The sequence below is a fragment of the Arachis hypogaea genome, chromosome 12 (genome assembly GCF_003086295.3).
Source record: "Arachis hypogaea cultivar Tifrunner chromosome 12, arahy.Tifrunner.gnm2.J5K5, whole genome shotgun sequence".
NCBI lineage: Eukaryota > Viridiplantae > Streptophyta > Magnoliopsida > Fabales > Fabaceae > Arachis > Arachis hypogaea.
In genome coordinates, this window is record NC_092047.1 from 56,768,429 (window position 1) to 56,786,749 (window position 18,321).

At 35.9% G+C, this 18,321-nt stretch overlaps 1 protein-coding gene across 2 annotated transcripts; it reads left to right on the forward strand.

Moving 5' to 3' along the window:
• The first annotated feature begins 990 nt into the window (after positions 1–990).
• On the forward strand, positions 991–15,593 carry LOC112730047 (COP1-interacting protein 7). 2 transcript variants are annotated; one of them, XM_025780162.3, is made up of 13 exons: positions 991–1,592; positions 2,097–2,276; positions 2,664–2,784; positions 2,863–2,902; positions 2,992–3,032; positions 3,113–3,162; positions 3,846–3,998; positions 4,462–4,658; positions 9,848–11,322; positions 11,521–12,639; positions 13,173–13,578; positions 15,148–15,201; positions 15,287–15,593. In XM_025780162.3, exons 1-13 carry the CDS (start codon positions 1,528–1,530, stop codon positions 15,355–15,357), a joined length of 3,972 nt encoding a protein of 1,323 aa, XP_025635947.1. In that variant the 5' UTR covers positions 991–1,527; the 3' UTR covers positions 15,358–15,593. The 2 variants fall into 2 exon arrangements, with proteins under 2 accessions (XP_025635947.1, XP_029146563.1); XM_029290730.2 differs by having other exon boundaries at positions 1,112–1,592; positions 3,892–3,998.
• The last annotated feature ends 2,728 nt before the right edge of the window (positions 15,594–18,321 follow it).

Genomic DNA, 18,321 nt, shown 5'->3' on the forward strand with positions numbered 1-18,321 from the left:
AATTTTCAATTAGGTCCCTATACTTTTTTTCTTTTCAATTGGGTCCCTAAGGGTATACAAGTAATTTCACAATTCACTAACATTTTTTTGACGTTTAACGTTAATAAGGACTAAATTGAAAAAAAAATTAACGTATAAGGACCCAATTGAAAGGAAAAAAAGTATAAAGACCTAATTGAAAATTTCGCGAAACTATAGGAACTAACAGAGTAATTAAACTTTTTATTTATTTGTGTTTTATTGTATTTTATCAATATTATAAAATATTATAATTTTATAAATTATTTATCTAATACATATATAATGTTTAAATGTAAATCTCTATTATAATAATGTATTAAAACTATTAAAACTAAATTTATATTAATAATTATTAATAATAATAGAATTAAGGATAATATTGTAAATATACCAAAGATAACATTTTTCTTCTTATTTTTTTACTTTTAATGGATGAAAAATTTTTTTTGTGAGACCATACTAAAATTTTCTTTTTTTTTTGTTTTTTTTGGTATCCAAACAAAAAAAAATTTTTTTTTCACTCATTTTTTTTCCACTACTTTTTTTTTCTCTAATTTTTCCTTAAACCAAAGATAGTATTAATAAAAACAAGTTATCCAGCTCTATGCCTCTATCGCAACAAAACCTATGCTATGGGTGGAGATCTGTTTCGTTGCTACAGTGCTAGCAGCGAACGGGCTGTAACTTTTTTCTTCAATTATGTAGCTTCCGACTGTATTATATAGTATCTGACTGTAAAATAAAAAAATAATATCTAAAACGATAAAAAAAATTTGAATTTTAACTAAAAACATAAATATGATTTTTTTTATTTATTAAAAGAAAGCATTATTTGTGCACTATCCCATTAATTAAAGTAGCGAGAATCTGGTTAGAATTAATGAAAACCTGAAGGGCAATGACGTAACTTCTCACGAAAAAATGAACGTTTCATGGCGATAATATGTGTGTTTCTCCCGTCTGTCTGACACTGACAATAGGTGCCGCTTGTCAATTTAAACGAATTTCCTAATATACCCTCAGTCTTTTCAGTTATTCCGACCTGAAGCTTAAAAGTATGCCCCGCAGTCCCTCACTCTCCGATGATAATAATAATATTGTGTAGTAGTAGCAGAAGATTGAATAATGGTAATGGTCCCTGGTTGGTGTTGGAATCCAAAGAAGAAGAACACCACAAACTTGGATCCTGTCTCATACACAAAACCCAAAACCCAAAGTGTTCCTTCTTCTCATCACTTTCACTTTCTTCCTCAAGTTTACTCAGATAACTGTTTTTTTTTTTTTTGAAAAGCTTGTCTTTTTCAGTCACTGAAGTCAAAACCCATTTTGGGACTGCATAATCTTTTTGTGGGGTTTAATTTTTTCATTATTATTATTTTTTTCGAGACCCTTTGGGAATGTCTATTATTTGATCTTAGCTTTAGTTTTTTGAAAACTTGTGTGATCCCTGAGAAAACCAAGTAGCTCTTTTTTCTTTTTCTTTTTGTTTTCTTCTTTTTTGTCACAATGACAATGAACTCTTCAACAAAGTTGGATTCAGCTGTGTTTCAGCTCACACCAACTAGAACCAGGTAAAGAGCCATTTCATCATATTTATTTATTTATTTATTTTACTTCTTGTTGGGGTTCTATTTGTGCCACTTCTTCAGCCAAGAAAGAAATTAAACAATGAAGTTATAGTAAGTTAGTTTTTTATTTTTTATTTTTTACTAAAAAGTTAGGATACGTGCTAGTCTTAAAGTAACGATTTAGGGACTGTGATTAAGTGGTCTAGTTCATTTTTTCTATAAACTATAGTGAATTAGTGATTTATTTTAATTGGAGCCTCCATATTATTGATAAAATTATGTCTCTGAAATGTGATCAGAAGTGAAGTTATGTAGATATTGATGTACTAGCAATGTTGCCGATAAGCTAAGTGTACCAGAATTTCAGTTTAAGAAACATGCTTTTTCTGATGAATTTATTTTGTTTCTTTAAAAGTGTGTTATTAATTAGTCCGCGAAGCTCACTCAAAACAATGAATAGTATTTGCAACCTGACTAGTTGCTTTGGTTCACTTTTCTTTGAATCAGGTTTGACTTGGTTATAATCACGAATGGAAAGAAGGAGAAAGTTGCGTCGGGTTTGCTCAATCCATTTCTATCCCACTTGAAGGTTGCTCAGGATCAAATTAGCAAGGGTGGTTATTCCATTGTTCTTGTGCCCGACTGCGGCAGTGATGCCGCCTGGTTTACCAAGGGAACTGTTGAAAGGTTTTCCGGAGTCCTGTCGCTCCATTTATTGAATTTGAGATTGGATCATTCATTTAAACAATCTTATTAGAATTTACCCTTTGGTATTAGTTCATCTAGTGCCTAGCATGGATCTGCAATGCCGCCATCTTTAGAGACCCTTTTTTCCTTTCTATTTGTTATAACCTATAGATCAAGATTTCCATTTATATCTATGTTCTTACTCTTTCTAAAGGAGAGGGAAGTTGTGAAGAAATGGCACTGAAATCATGCTTTTGAAAGTTAAATATATCTAGTGACTTGTAACAGTTGGAGTACTAAAACTTTTACCCTTTACAACTTCTTCTAGGTGATAATTAATTTTCATATAAATGAGAATGCTGAACTGATTTTTCTCTGCTCCTGTAGGTTCGTTCGCTTTGTGAACACTCCTGAGATATTGGAACGTGTGTATAATTTAGAGTCTGAAGTCTTACAAATTGAAGAGGCAATAGCAATTCAAGGAAATAATTGTATAGGGATTAGCACGGTATGTAAATAGCTAACATGGTTTCAAATTGGATGACTGCAATCAAAGATCTGCTAAGGTTATCTTGTATTTTTGCAGTTGGAAGAAGAACAAATGAAAAAAGTGGAAAGTGCTGAAGGTACTACTGAAATAACAAGTGTTCTATCGCAATTTTTTGCTGAAATTTATTGTTGTTTTAAACTAAAAAAACTTGAGTGCTCTATGCAGGCAATGACATTAATGCAGAGAAATCAATTATAATTTATGAGGTTAGTAGATCTTGAGTTCCTTAATTTCCTTTTCCCGATTATTATCATCTTATCATAATAAGTCTGTGTATATCTGCCAGTCCGTTACAGAGGGAACTGAAGCAAATGGAAGGACAAAAGCAGAGTCAAAGTAAATTCTATATCTCTTCAAATGGTTTTTCATCTTTTGTATCCCATTCATTACAAAATGAGTAGAAAATTTCCCTAAATGATTTTTAGCCCTGACTTGGCATTCTTGAAGGATGGCATCTCTTAAGGTTTCAGGATAGCTGTTTATATATTATCTTTGAGTTCAACTAGGGAGCCAAATTTTTCAGTCAATATTAGCCAATTTTTTTAATACTAAATTCTAAATTCTAAATTTTAAACCCTAAACCATAAATTATATATTCTGAAACCTAAATTCTAAACCCTAAACCCTCTAAATAATGTGGGTTGAAAAAATAATTTTACAATAAAGAAAAAAAATTGGCTAATGTTGGCTAATTAAAAGTTAGTTCTATATACTTATTCACTATCTTATATTTCAAATTAAAGCTCAATTTGGCTGTGAATTGCTCCCTTTGTATTAAGACTTCGCAACATTTGTTAATACATGAATTAAACCTCCGGCTAATCAATTTCTTCGGGTGTCTTTGCCTGGCTTAGCACCCTTGAAGGATGTCATCACTCAAGCATTTGGGATAGAGTTCAGCTGCTGAACATAATGTATTTTGCAGCTTTGTTTGTTATAATAGTCTTTGAGTTACTGTGTAAAACAGGTTGTTTAGAAGCCAGTTCATATTCATGGTTGTTCTCATTGTTTTGCAATAGAGGTCAGATTTTGAAAGTCCTGGTGACACGTAAGTCAATGCTGCAGAAAGAGCAAGGAATGGCATTTGCACGTGCTTTTGCTGCTGGTTTTGACATTGACTGCCTGCCAGCTTTAATGTCATTTGCTGAATGCTTTGAAGCGTCACGCTTGATGTAAGAACTAAATTTCTTTGGTCTTAAACATACATGAGCTTGTTTGGGTGAACTTCTAAGAAAAGATCTTTTTTCGAGTTATCTTTTTTTAAAAGATCTTATGAAAAAGTAAAAGTAATTTTATGTTTGGGTATCTCATGCAAAAAGTTCTTTTTATCTATCAATTATGTTTGGGTATAAAAATATAAAAGTATTTTTTTGTTTATTTATTACATGAGAAACATCTGTTTTTTAAGAGAAAAAGATCTTTTAAAAAAAGATGTAAATTACAGCTTTTCAAAAAAGATGTTTTTTTTTTTTTTTTTTTTCTAGTGCTTTTATTTTTATTATTAGAAATTTGCCAAACACGCTAAAAAATAAAAAAAATCTTTTTTCATTGAAAAAAGATCTTTTTTTATCAAAATAATGGCGCTCAAACAAGCACATAATGGTCTTGCTAATGCTAAATCTTGCAATATTTCAGGGATGCATGTAGAAGATTTAAGGGTTTATGGAAAAGAAAACATGAAAGTGGTCAATGGCTTGAAATTGAAGCTGGTGAAGTTACACCTAATCGTACAGACTTCTTTGCTACAAATGCATCAAGCATTATACTTTCCAATACTGCCACTAAATCCCATACTGAATTGGAGTCAGGAAGTAATGGGAAAACAAATTCTGGTACCTTCTCCAGCACATTTTGAACTCGTAAAATTCATGCATGATATTGTACATACCTGACTGAATGCGTACATAAATACATTAAGAGTAATTATTTAGTCATTAGTCATCACATTTTATTACATGCACAAACACATGCCATGCATACTCGTATTTGAACCTAACCGTTGCTTTGAATTTTCAAGAGTCATTCTTCTGAATATAATAAGCAGATGCTCAAAGAATGTAGATGTCGTCGAAATCGTTATTATTAGTGGCCTCCGAGTGGATTAAGAATAGAAAATCAGTCGAGGAGGATCCATTGTGGACATTTGAGAGCGAGGGTCATGTGGAAGTTATTCAATAGTATAGTGGCTTTGGCTGCGTAAATTGGTGGTATTTTAGATGCTGTGGGCAATATCTGCAAATTTGGTGCCGAGAATTTTTCAATTCTTAGTGTTAGAAACAAGAGATTAGATTGGAGAAATGATGGTATATTATTGAGTTGTGTACCAAAGTACAATATACAAGAGCTATTTATAGGTGCTAAATGAATCAGAGTAATAAAGGTATAGAATCCTATAATTAATATACATAAATATAGACGATACTAATTGATTCTAATTGATGCTAATGATTCTCTAACATCCCCCCTCAAACTCAAGTGGGAGCCAAGGATACCAACTTGAGTTTGGATAACAAAGTCCGGAAACGAGTCGGGTGATGAGCTTTCGTGAAGATATCAGCAGTCTGATCTAGTGTTCCAACAGCAATGAGACGAATAGCATCAATAAGGATACGTTGCCGAACAAAGTGACAATCAAGCTCAATGTGTTTGGTGCGTTCATGAAAGACATCATTATGGGCGATCTGAATAGCACTGCGGTTATCACAAAAAAACATCAGTAGGGGACGACTGAGGAGCACCCAAATCTTCGAGAAGCCAACGAACCGAGATAACTTCAGCAGTGGTGTCAGCGAGGGCGCGGTACTCAGCTTCTGTGCTTGAGCGAGCAGTGAACGTTTGCTTCTTAGCACGCCAAGAAATGAGAGCGTCGCCAAGAAACAAACAGTAACCAGTAGTAGAACGACGATCAGTGGGATCACCAGCCCAATCAGCATCGGAGTAAGCCTGAAGAGACAAAGAGGAATGGGCAGAAAAATAAAGACCATGAAAGAGAGTGCCTTTGATGTAGCGAAGAATGCGTAAAACTGCCGCATAGTGAGTAGTACGAGGAGCTGACAAGAACTGGCTAAGTACATGAACCGGATAGGCGATGTCCGGTCGGGTGATAGTCAAGTAGACCAGACCGCCAACTAACTGTCGATAGAGAGTCGGATTATCCAAAACAGTGCCATCCATAGGGGTAAATCGAACATTAGGCTCAAGAGGAGTAGACTCAGTGCGACTATCTGTAATCCCAGCACGAGCAAGAAGATCTGAAGCATACTTAGCCTGAGAGAGATAGATGCCATCATCGGTGGAGATGACCTCGAGACCAAGAAAATAGCTGAGAGAACCAAGATCTTTCATCTCAAAGGTACGGTGAAGTGAGGCCTTGAGAGCAGAGATACCATCAACATCATCTCCAGTGATTATCATATCATCAACATACAAAAGTAGAAGAACAACCCCACGTTCGCTTTTACGAATGAAGAGCGCATTCTCATGAGGGCTAGAAGTGAAACCAAGACTGCATATGGTAGTGTTGAACTTGTCAAACCATTCACGAGGAGCTTGCTTAAGTCCATAAAATGCCTTGCGAAGGAGACAAACCTTATCAGAAGGACAAGGATATCCCGGAGGGGGTTTCATATAGACTGTCTTTTTCAAATCCCCATTAAGAAATGCATTCTTCACATCCATTTGACTGAGAGACCATTTTTTAACCGCGGCAATGGCAAGAAGAGCTCGAACAGACGTAAGGCGAGCGACAGGGGCAAAAGTCTCTTCATAATCAATACCATACTCTTGCGTACAACATTGAGCAACCAAGCGGGCCTTATAACGGTCAATAGAGCCATCAGAGCGAGTCTTGATCTTGTATACCCATCTACTGCCCACAACTTCTTGATCAGAAGGAGGATCAACCAGATCCCAAGTATGTGCTTTTTCAAGTGCCTGTAATTCTTCTTGCATTGCTTGTTGCCAATTTGGGTTTGAGGAGGCTTCTCTGAATGTCTTAGGTTCATGTTGATGAAGAATAGTAGAAAAACAATGGTAATCAAGAAGATGAGGAGGTGGATTCCTTACCCTAGAAGAACGAGCGGGAGGAGGAGGCATGACGGTAGGAGCAGGATCATCGTCCGGTCTGGAATCATCGGGAGATGGAGAAGGCGGAGGAACAGGAGGCTGTGGAGGGTCACTCGTGATAGAACCTGTAGAATCATCACTAGGAAAAAGATCAACATTGGGATTAGTAAACAAAGGTGACTGAGTAGTAGGAATCGACTCAAAGGATGAGAACCGAGAAAACATGTGGTGCTCCCAAAAGACAACATGACGAGATATACGAATACGTTTAGAAAGAGGATCCCAACAACGATAACCTTTGTGTTCAGTGCCATAACCAAGAAAACAACACATACGAGCCCGAGGTTCAAGTTTACTATGTTCATGAGGCTGAAGAAGAACAAAACATACACAACCGAAAACTCGAAGAGAACTGTAATCTGGGGGGGTATGATAAAGACGCTCAAAGGGAGTAACATTACCAAGAACAGAAGAAGGGAGTCTATTGATAACATGAACAGCAGTAAGAACAGCTTCACCCCAAGTACGCTCAGGACACGAAGAGGAAAGGAGCATTGCACGGACGGAGTCAAGAATGTGACGGTGTTTGCGTTCAGCTCTACCATTTTGTTGAGATGTACCAGGACAAGAAAACTCAGACAGAGTACCCTGTTCTGCAAGAAAGGCTAAGAGTTTGGAATCACGGTATTCCATAGCATTATCACGTCGGAAAACCTTAATGGCCTTGGAAAACTGAGTTTTAATCATAGTAGCAAAGTTGATATAGATCTGAGGTAACTCATGGCGATTAGTCATCAAATAAACCCAAGTAAAACGGGAATAATCATCAATGAAAACGACAAAGTATCGAGCTCCGCCCATAGAGGCAGTGGGAGCGGGGCCCCAAACATCAGAGTGAATGAGATCAAAAGGAGAGCAAGCAATAGACGAATTATTGTGAAAAGATAAAGCAGGTTGTTTGGCAGTTTGGCAAGAAATGCAATCAAAAGATTCATTCGGAACCTGACCTAAAACACCCTGAGATACAAGAGGACGCAGTTTTCCTAAGGAGGTGTGGGCAAGACGTTGATGCCATAAGTGAAGGGTAGAAGGAGAAGAAGCAGCACAGAGATTTGGTACAGGAGGAATATGAAGACTTTCGAGTTCAAACAACCTTCCGACCTTACGTCCAGTCCCGATGATCTGTCCCGTCCGAGGATCCTGTACACGACAACCAGAAACAGAAAAGGTGACGTCAAAACCCAAATCAACAAGTTGACCAACAGAAATAAGATTGAAGTTTAATTTGGGAATGTAGTAAGTATCAGGAAGATTAAGAGATGACTGAGATATAGAACCCTTGTGTGTTGCATGCAAGAGGGAGCCATTTGCAGTATTGACAGAAGGTCCATTTGTAGTTGCAGACATGGACGAGAAAATATTACGCAACGGAGACATGTGATTAAAGCAACCCGAGTCAAAGTACCATTTAGAAGTACCTGGAGGGCTCGATAAAGCAGCAGGGGTATTACCAGAAACAGAGAGAAGACGCTGTAGAAGAGATGCAATATCAGATAGAGAGACAGTGGTAGGTTCAGTAGTAGCAGCAACAGCAGAAGCAGGCGCAGGACGTGGTGGACGAGTAGGACAGGTAGTAAGCAAATGTCCCGAGAGCTTGCAATAACGGCAGAACAACTGTGAACAATGGTAGCTAATATGCCCTTTCTGGTGGCATGTGCGACATTCAACAGAGGGACAGCTGGAGAACGGGTGCCCGAAACGGTTACAGTTTCGACAGAAGGCCCCTTTTCTGTCGGTGGCAGCAAAAACATCTAACTTTTCCATAAAAGTAGTCATAGAGAACAAGGAGAGGAGAGAAAAACTGCAATTTCTGAGCAGAAAATGAGGAAACGGATGGCAAAATCGGAAATAGCTCACCAAAAAACCTTAGGGAGGGTCCCACTTGTCTGCCACGTCAGCACCACGTCAGCGCCACGTCAGCAGCCACGTCAGCAACTCAAGGACACGTGGCATCACCTGAGTGGAGGGAGATAACCACGCTGGCATCCAGGTGGAGGCGCGGGTCGGGGCGGACCGGGCGGGCACGGGTCGGGGCGGGCGTGCGCGGGTCGGGCAATGGAGCTGCAGCACGACACGTGGCAACGCGATGATCGTCCGATTGGATCGCGGATCCAACGGCTGCTGAACCTTCTGAAGGAGAAACTCGGGAGGCGGGCAGCAGAATTCCGGCGGCGCGTGACGGCGCGTCCGGAGGCTGATGGCGGCGATATCGGCGGCGTTGGAAAGCCGATGAAGAGGAGAACACAATGATGCCGGAGGTGACGAACCAAAGCGTCAGAAACAAAGCGAAAATCGAGAGCAAAGAGGCACGGGTGGAAGCTGGAAGGAAGAACAACCTGGTCGTGGCAGCGACTTTCGACGGCGCGTGGCGGCGCGTCCGGCGGCGGATGGCGGCGGGTCTGGTTGCGTTGTGATCACGGCGACAAGGCGAACAAGATGGTTATGGGGGTGACGAACCAAAGCGTCGAGAAGAGAACGAAAAAAGAGGCCAAAGAACATTGCCGGAAAGGAATAAAAACAATGGGGTTATGAACTAATATTCATTGAAAAAAAAAGGAACCTAAGCTCTTGATACCATGTTAGAAACAAGAGATTAGATTGGAGAAAGGATGGTATATTATTGAGTTGTGTACCAAAGTACAATATACAAGAGCTATTTATAGGTGCTAAATGAATCAGAGTAATAAAGGTATAGAATCCTATAATTAATATACATAAATATAGACGATACTAATTGATTCTAATTGATGCTAATGATTCTCTAACACTTAGAAGTGTTTGGTTATTGTGGTCTATAGATGGAAGAATTTATTCTGATCAACTTGGGAAAGTTCTTGAAATCTGGTTTCTTGTTTCCTTTAAATGCCCTGAGATTCTTGTTTGTGCATTTTTTCAGTTAATTTTTCAGCTGATCAACGAGCAACAGAAGGTCTCCAAGATAATGTTCATGTCCAGTTTCCACATAATGGTTTTCCCCCTTGGCCCGTTCATTCTCTCCCAGGTTCCTTACAAGCTTTTCAGCCGTATCCAGTGCAAGGCATCCCCTACTATCAGACCTATCCAGCAAACAACTCATTTATGCAGCCAGAGGCTAAGAGATTAAATGCTGATCAAAATATGGGACACAGAAAGCATTCTATGGATAATGGAAACTATAATAATGAATCAGATGCTTTGAATGCAGAATTTTCAATGTTTCAGGATGAAATGAATATGGAAAGGGAAAGTTCTCGGACTGGAGATCAACGAAAGAAAGCTAGCCGATCGAGTAGACAGAAGTCTGGTATGGTGATCATCCGGAACATCAATTACGTAACAAACGCAGAACGGGCTTCAGCTTCTGCTTCTGAAGCTGATGAAGAGACTGAGGAATCTGCAAAGGCTACAAAAGGAAGAGGAATTAGTAATGAGGAATCTTTGAAGAAATTGAGTTCGTATGATAGGGAAGATGCTGCAGACTGTGGTGATAAGGAAGCAGGAGGACATTGGCAAGCATTCCAAAATTTGTTATTGAGAGATGTGGATGAAGATAGACATGCCGTTGACCAAGGCATGTTTGAAAAGGTAGATCATATCAGGAGAAAGAAACAGATTGGTGTCAACGATCCCTTAGATTTTGGTGACAGGGATATGTGTGAAATTCAAGGAGGTAATGGTGTAGATATGCACACCATTAGCAGGGGATCAATGCGCATGGCTACGTCAACTGATGGTGATTTGTTGTTATCCAGAAGGGCAAGTCAAACTGGTAGTGGCAGGTCTGTGGTTGATGTAAATTCTCAAGAAACTTCTGGAAGGAAGAATGGTTATAGGAGGGCTGCGAATGAGGATTTCATTGTTAATAAACAAGAAAGTGTGTCTGGTAATGCAAAGTCTTTTTCAGATATGATATCTGTCAACGGACACAGTTTTTCAAACAATAAGTTGGAAAGGAGGTTGTTCCATGATGATAGTGATGACTCCTATATAGTGAACTCTAGGTCGGTTGGAGTTAGTGGTGAGAGAAATGCTATGGACATGGACTCGGAGTTCCCAAAGGTGCATAAGAAGAAAAAAAACCTTTCCTGTGAGCCAGATGAATTGAGCTTGATGCCTGAACGGGGAACAGAAAAGGGTTTGATGGGTTATGGCCCTCTATTAGAATATGAAATGCGGGCCCAACCAAAAGGGCGTGCTTCACAAGATAAGAACAAAGTGGCACTGGCTCAAACCAAACCAGGATCTAAGATGTTGAATAAGGAGAAGAAATCAAGTGTTGGCCCAATTAGGAGAGGAAAAACGAATAAACCGAGTCCATTGGATGATGCACGAGCACGAGCTGAAAGACTTAGAAGCTACAAAGCTGATCTCCAGAAAACGAAGAAAGAGAGGGTACTTAAATTATATTTCCCTTCCCTATAATGTTTATGTTACACAATGATATAATTAAAGGCTCAAGCCATGATCATTGACACCATATTCTGGAGTCAGCAATTCTTTTAGTATGTTTACATTATTGATGGGATAACCATGTTTTCTAAGAATGTTCATCTGTTTCTCAACTCTTTTTGTTTAATTATAAATAAATAGGAAGAGGAAGACAGAAAACGCATAGAAGCTTTAAAGATGGAGAGGCAAAAGAGAATTGCTGCTAGGAGTAGCACCGTCACTGCTAAATCACCAGTGCCATCAAAAGTAACAACCACAAAGCTTCCGACAAAGCTTTCACCAAGCTCAAAATTTAGTGATTCTGAGCCAAGATCATCCTCTCCCTTTCAAAGATTCAGAATTGCTTCCATTGGATGCAATATTTCCCCCGAGGTCTCAAAAACCAGCAAATTAAATGGTGGAAGTTACTCAGCTACAAACAAATTAAGCCGGTCAGCTCCTTCTCTGCCTGATTCTAAGAAGGAAAAGGGGATTGATGGTAGAATTCATACCAAGTCAACAGTGGTGCAAAGTAGAAGATTGTCCGAACCTAAAATGAGTACTATTCATCAGACTTCTTTGGCACCCATAAGAAGATTGTCGGAACCCAAAATCAGCACCATTCCTCAATCTTCATCGGCACAAATTAGAAGATTGTCAGAACCTAAAATGGGTACCATTCGTCAGAATTCTTTGCAACGAAGTAGAAGATTGTCAGAACCTAAAATGAGTACTATTCGTCCGAGTCCCTCAGTTGAAACACATAACAGTGGCACTAGGACAACAGCAAAGACCAAGGCAGTAAATGTGACCGAAAGCAGAAAGATTTCTGCTATTGTGAACCATGATAAAAGCAAGACTGCAGCCCTCCCGGAACTTAAAATCAGAACTTCTAATGCAAGTGATAGTGTCCAAAACAGATCATCAAGTACAGAGAAGACACAGAAGCTGAATGGTATTAAGTCTTCTATGAATACAGCAGGAACCATGATGAGGAAAAATGAAATTCACAATTCACCCAATGATGATGGAGATGACAATCCCATAATTGAGAAGACTGTTGTGATGCTTGAGTATGAAAAACCACGTGCCCCTGATTTTAGTAACAAGAAGTCTGAAAATAAACCTGTGCCATCAAGGAGACAATATGACAATGATAGAGTAATGGATAAAGCTGAGACGGTGTCAAGTTATGCTCTTGTTACACCAATTTTACCATTGAGCACTGATATAGTAGATATAGAAAGCTCAGAGAACGGATCACTCTTGCAACCTACAGAGGTATGTCTAATTAGTAATTTAGTAGATTTCATAATGTTAAACTTTCATAAGTAGTTTGAACAGAATTTTCATAAGCATGATCACGACCTCATGAGCATGATTCTGAATAGATGAATAGTAAATATGATGAATATTACAATCAACTTATCCAGCCAAGAAGATTCCTTGATTTTATTGTGTTATATATATGAGGATCGAAACTGTAGCTAACATTTTCCAATAATTTAAGGTTGCTAAGCAATATTAACTGTGGATGTGGCATCATAATATCAACACATACTTTGTAGAATTTCTTACTCAATTTAAATTTATAATTCAATGCAGAAAGTGTGTATAGAAGAGCAGCTTATGTTCAATTTTATGACCATTGGAAATTTGCTTATATTTTCTTTTGAATTTCAGATAGGATATGTTTCTTTTAGGTATTTTAACTGTATGGTGAAGAAAATTTTAATTTGATTTATCTTCTATAAATATCATGGGAGTAATTCTTCATTTCTCTAAATTTGAATGTCTTATATTCCAAAAATCAGGATAAAAGAGATAACACAGAGAGCAAACCTTCAAAATCATCTAGCATTTGTATTGCTGAGGAACCTTATCATGCCCCATCTGCCCGAGTTTCTTGTTCAGAAGACAGTTGTCCACGGGATTCTGAGCAGGGTAAAGCACTTCCAACACGCTTGGAGACTGCATCAACATCAATTGGTATGGAAACGTTTAGAGCACGTGTGTCTGATTCCAGAAACTCAATGCTTGAGAAGATTCCCGAAGTGATTGAGAAGCCAGTAAAGGAATCACCGAAAGGTTTGAGAGGGCTGTTAAAGTTTAGAAGAAAAAATCATAGCTTGCCTTCTGGACGCAACATGGAAGCAGATACTGGCAGTGTTGATAGTTCTGAGGCAAATAATGCCAGAACTAATAGTTCCCCAAACCAAGGTAACTTGCTCCTAATGGAGACCTACATTAATGTATTATTGGTAGATAGATACCATATTCGTAAAGCACTTTCTAATATATAGTGCACTACCACTTTGAAGATCCGAATTCAAAGCTAAACAGCACATAACAACTTTGATGTATCCTTAGGGACAAATCATGAGGTCCAAAGCTGACAGTACCTTAGAGCTAATACAACTTTGGGCCAATACAACTTTGGGGTGTCTTTTAAGGGACAAAAATTGTGAGGTTCAATCAGTTAGTTCAAATTTGACAATACCTAAATGAATTGATGGACATCTTCTCTGTGATAAAACATAAAAACACAATATTGGCCTACACTGTCCTTTTCCCCCTCATCTTAAAGGATAAATCACCATTTTGTTATTCAAAAGATGCTAATTTCATCAAAATAGCATCTGAATGAAAGAAAGGCATTCATGGGCCCCCAATGAGAATGATCAAACATATGTGATCATTTGGGGTCCCCAATATTTAACTAAGTTTGTCAAACACTTGGGTGGCCAGCCTTTTTCATTCAAGGACTTTTTTGTAAGAATCAAAATCTTTTGAGTGCCAACCAACTTGGGTTGGTCGAGTGGTCAGCTCACTTGTCCACTAAAGCAAGTGTAGGGGTTTGAATTCCGCCTTATGCATGCAGCAACCCATTGGACAGCGGCAGACCCTTAGATGGAATAAAAATTTATTTTACTATTGGAAAGGGTTTTGACTTTAGTGCACGGATATACTTTCTTAAATATACCCTTCTCATACATTAATTATTTTTTATTTCTCTGTATATTCTTCGTATCTGTGTAAACCAGTTTCATGAATTCTTCTCTCTCTCCTTTTATCCCTCTTAACAAGAATCAATCTATAGTATTGAACAATCATGATTATGACTTTACAGTGTAACATCTTATAAGAAAAGCCTTTGAATGGTTCTGCCATTCATGTATCCTATGAAACATGTATTTGCCCACCAATCTTTTGAATCTGGGTTGCAGAAAGATTCTTCCTGCCCCTTCTATATCGACACAGTAACGACTTTCTTGCAACGTCAGAAATTCAGAAAATTTAGTTTTTGTGAGAATGGTAGATGAGAGTTCCACTTGACAGAGTTAGGGTTTTATAGCTGTAACAGAAGCAGTAACCTAACTAATCTAGCTAACACTTTTAACTAGAGTTGGGGTTAACTAACTATTTGTGGCTAGCACAACTAACTGCTTAAATAGGGTAAACCCCAAAAAATGCCAAATTAATTTGTTGCTGAGAAAAATGTCTTCAAATTTTGTTATTTTAAAAACATGATGAAAATATACATCCGTGAATTAAGAAGTTCTACATTGACAGAAAAAAGTGATGTGGCATACAGAACTTTTTGTTTGGCATGTGAGATTTTGACCTACGTTTTTAAATTATTTAAGGACATTTTTGTCAAAATTCGGGAGATTTTTGTGAGCGCCAAGAAAATTCGGATGTATTTGGTGGTTTACCCGCATAAATATGTATCATAAGAATTCGATTAATATGCTCAAGTTAATCGTCATTTCTATGTTGTTGTCTTAGTTACTTTGATGTCGCGCGACGAAGCACCATCGACCAGCGTAACGCCTCAGAAGTGTAAGCATTGCTTTCTCTTTACTTTTTTGTTGTTGTTTTCTGTCGTCTATATTCTGAAGGTGGACATGAGAAAATTCTTGTGCAGCTTCGCGATCATTCTCGTTGTTATCAGCATTCCGAAGTAAGAGCGGCGAGAAAAAGATAATGATGGCTTAATAGAAGTTGGTGCTGATATTACTCAATGTGGCCATTACACGATTCGTTCCATTTGTCGTTTTCTTCTTTCAACTTTTCGGTCTCAAGGTTCTGCAGGTTATTGCTGTAGCAGAAAATATCATCTATAACATGTTGCTGCAAAATTAATCTTTGTAGATTCATGCTTCCTTGTTCATATGTCAGTCAAATTTGTATATCCTAAACCTACTCTATCAATAAACCATGACATTAGTCTACCTTCTTAGTTAATAAGGAAAATTAGTCTTAAAGAGCCATTAAAGAGATTTAATTATTAAAAAAGAATTTAGTAAAAAAATTATTGAAAATGATTAGTTTTTATAATAAGGGACACTTTATTATACAGATTAAAGAAAAGAATTCATTCAATATTTTGGGGTTTTCTATAATTGAAGGGAAGAAAGTAAAACAATTAACAACTAACAATAGTTTTGATGGAAGTTTAAAAAAAAAAGTCCGTAAGTCACATCGATTTAAATCTTTTAAATTTTAAATTTTATTTTAAAGGATAACATGTGATTTTTCGTGATTTATTTCGTAGGTGGGATTCAAAGAAAAATATGAAAGAGAAATCATTTAAGGATAAGAAATTACACTTTATTCTCTAAAGTAAAAATTTAAAATTTAGAAGATTCAAATTTAAATCACATTAGTAACAATAACATTGCATTCTTCATGGTATTAAGTTTGACCAACTTAATACTAATGACTTATGTATATGGGAATACTAATGGGTTATTATGGACGAAATAGAAGTAATAGGTAATGTTAATTATGGGGTTTGAGAAGGTTAGAAGTAAAGTTTTAGGGGAAACGTATACTCCTTATTCGTGCTAAAGTAGTTTGAAGTCATCTCTTCCTTGATTGCTTGCAGAAAAATTTTTGTTTTGAACTTCTTTCTTGAGGCGTGTTTTGAATAACTCCCGATCATATCTTGTCATTTATAAGATATGATTTCCTTCACATGAACTGGACATGCCAAACCTTTTTCTTCTCACCCCAAAATCTTCCACCCTTTCAGTGACAGGCTCGAAGGTTCAATATGAAGCTGCGGATGAGTAGTATGTAGATTTACTTGTGATTCCTGTTATTTTTATAGAGTTCCCTCGCCTTTGTTGCTTTAAATTTTATTTTATCCAGAGGGAATTTTAGGAAAGCTACTCAACACATAAACTTAACTCAAATAAGACTAATAATCGCCCGCAGCTTCAAACTGAGTCTTCGAACCTGTATCACTGAAAGGGTGAAAGATTTTGGGATGAGAACAAATCACGCGTTCTCAATAGGGAATGGAAATGCCGTAAGAGTAATGAAATAAAATGCAAATAATTAACTTTACTCAATAAAACTATATTTTTATCAAACCTTTTGAAATACTTTTCACACTTTAATGTCTCTGAGTCTTTCAATTGTATTTGTACGCTTATTAGGCCGGTGGTTCATTGTGTCCTTTTAGAAAGTTTTAAAAGTTATTTTTTTTAATTTTTGATTTATGAAAAGTAGTAGTATTAATATTTGGTATAATTTTTTAAATTAAATTGTAGCTTTCTAAGAAATTATTTAAGTGCTTACAGAAAAGTTAAAAAAAAATGACTTCTCTCATAATAAAAATTTTTTTATCACATTTTTTTTAAATAAACACTTTTAGAACTAAAAAACCAAATACAAAATAACTTATTTATAAGTTACTTTTAATATAAACCTTTATTATTTAAATTATTTTTTTAAAAGAGTTTAATTAAGCTATTTATCGAAACTGAACCTTTGGCTATCAAGATGATAGTGACTCGCAAGCCTCTAGTTAGAGCTTTTGTTTATGAGAATGGCCATGTTTCAGATGTTGGTGTTTAGATTGTCCATACTTGATAAAAACTAGTGTAAGACTCGCGCTGCACTGGCTAAATATTGATCAATTATAAAATTTTATTTGTGCTTATTTATTGATATTAATAGTTATTTTTAATTTAAAAAAGTTATTGTATATAAAAATTAACTGTATAATATATAAGATTGTTTCATCATCTGCTTTTTATAGGCCTGAATAATCTTATTATTTTTCTAGTTTATATTAGCAGATTACACTTTGTTACTATCATACAACCTAAAGAAAAAAAAAAATTAAAACTTAACGTATAAGTGATTTATATTGTAATTACACAAATAACGAATACTAAGTGACATTTAGATATATTATTAGACCCTTAGTGTATATTCCGCACTATATATATGTCATGCACTTAATCTACTTTATTATATTTATATATAATTTATTTACAAAATTATTAATATATATTTATTGAAAGAATTAATTTACTTAGAGTACAAAAAATTAATGTAGTTAATATTCTTTAATATTTTAGTTTACATTAATTTATATCTTATTAATATTTTTTTTAAATGGTAACCTTTGAAATACATTTTAACTAAATTTAAAATAAAAAGATAAATTAACTATTATGTAAAGTTAAAATTAATTAATCAAAATATTTAGCATATTTTTCATTCTTCGCGCATATTGTTTCATAAATCTATTTTATTTTTTTCTTAATCTATGCGCAAAGGAGTTCATATATGAATAACAAAATTGTTCGCACGCACGAATTGAGTGGTTAATATTCTTTTATTATATTAATATTTAATCTAATTACAACAAATAATTATATAAAAAAATTAGAATGGTTAATATTTATTTGTATGTTTTTAATGTTTTTTTTTCATATAAAAATTTTAGAGCACATTTTAACTAATTTAAAAAAAATAAATAAGTAACTATGTGCTTTTATATAAAGAAAAAATAAATTATTGAGATTATTTCTTCTTATATTAATAGATTATACTTATTCAATATTTGAATTATTTCTTTTTAATTTTGTATAATTATCTCAAGTTAATATTTAATATATATAAAATATATCTGATCAATATGTATATGAATATTATATTATA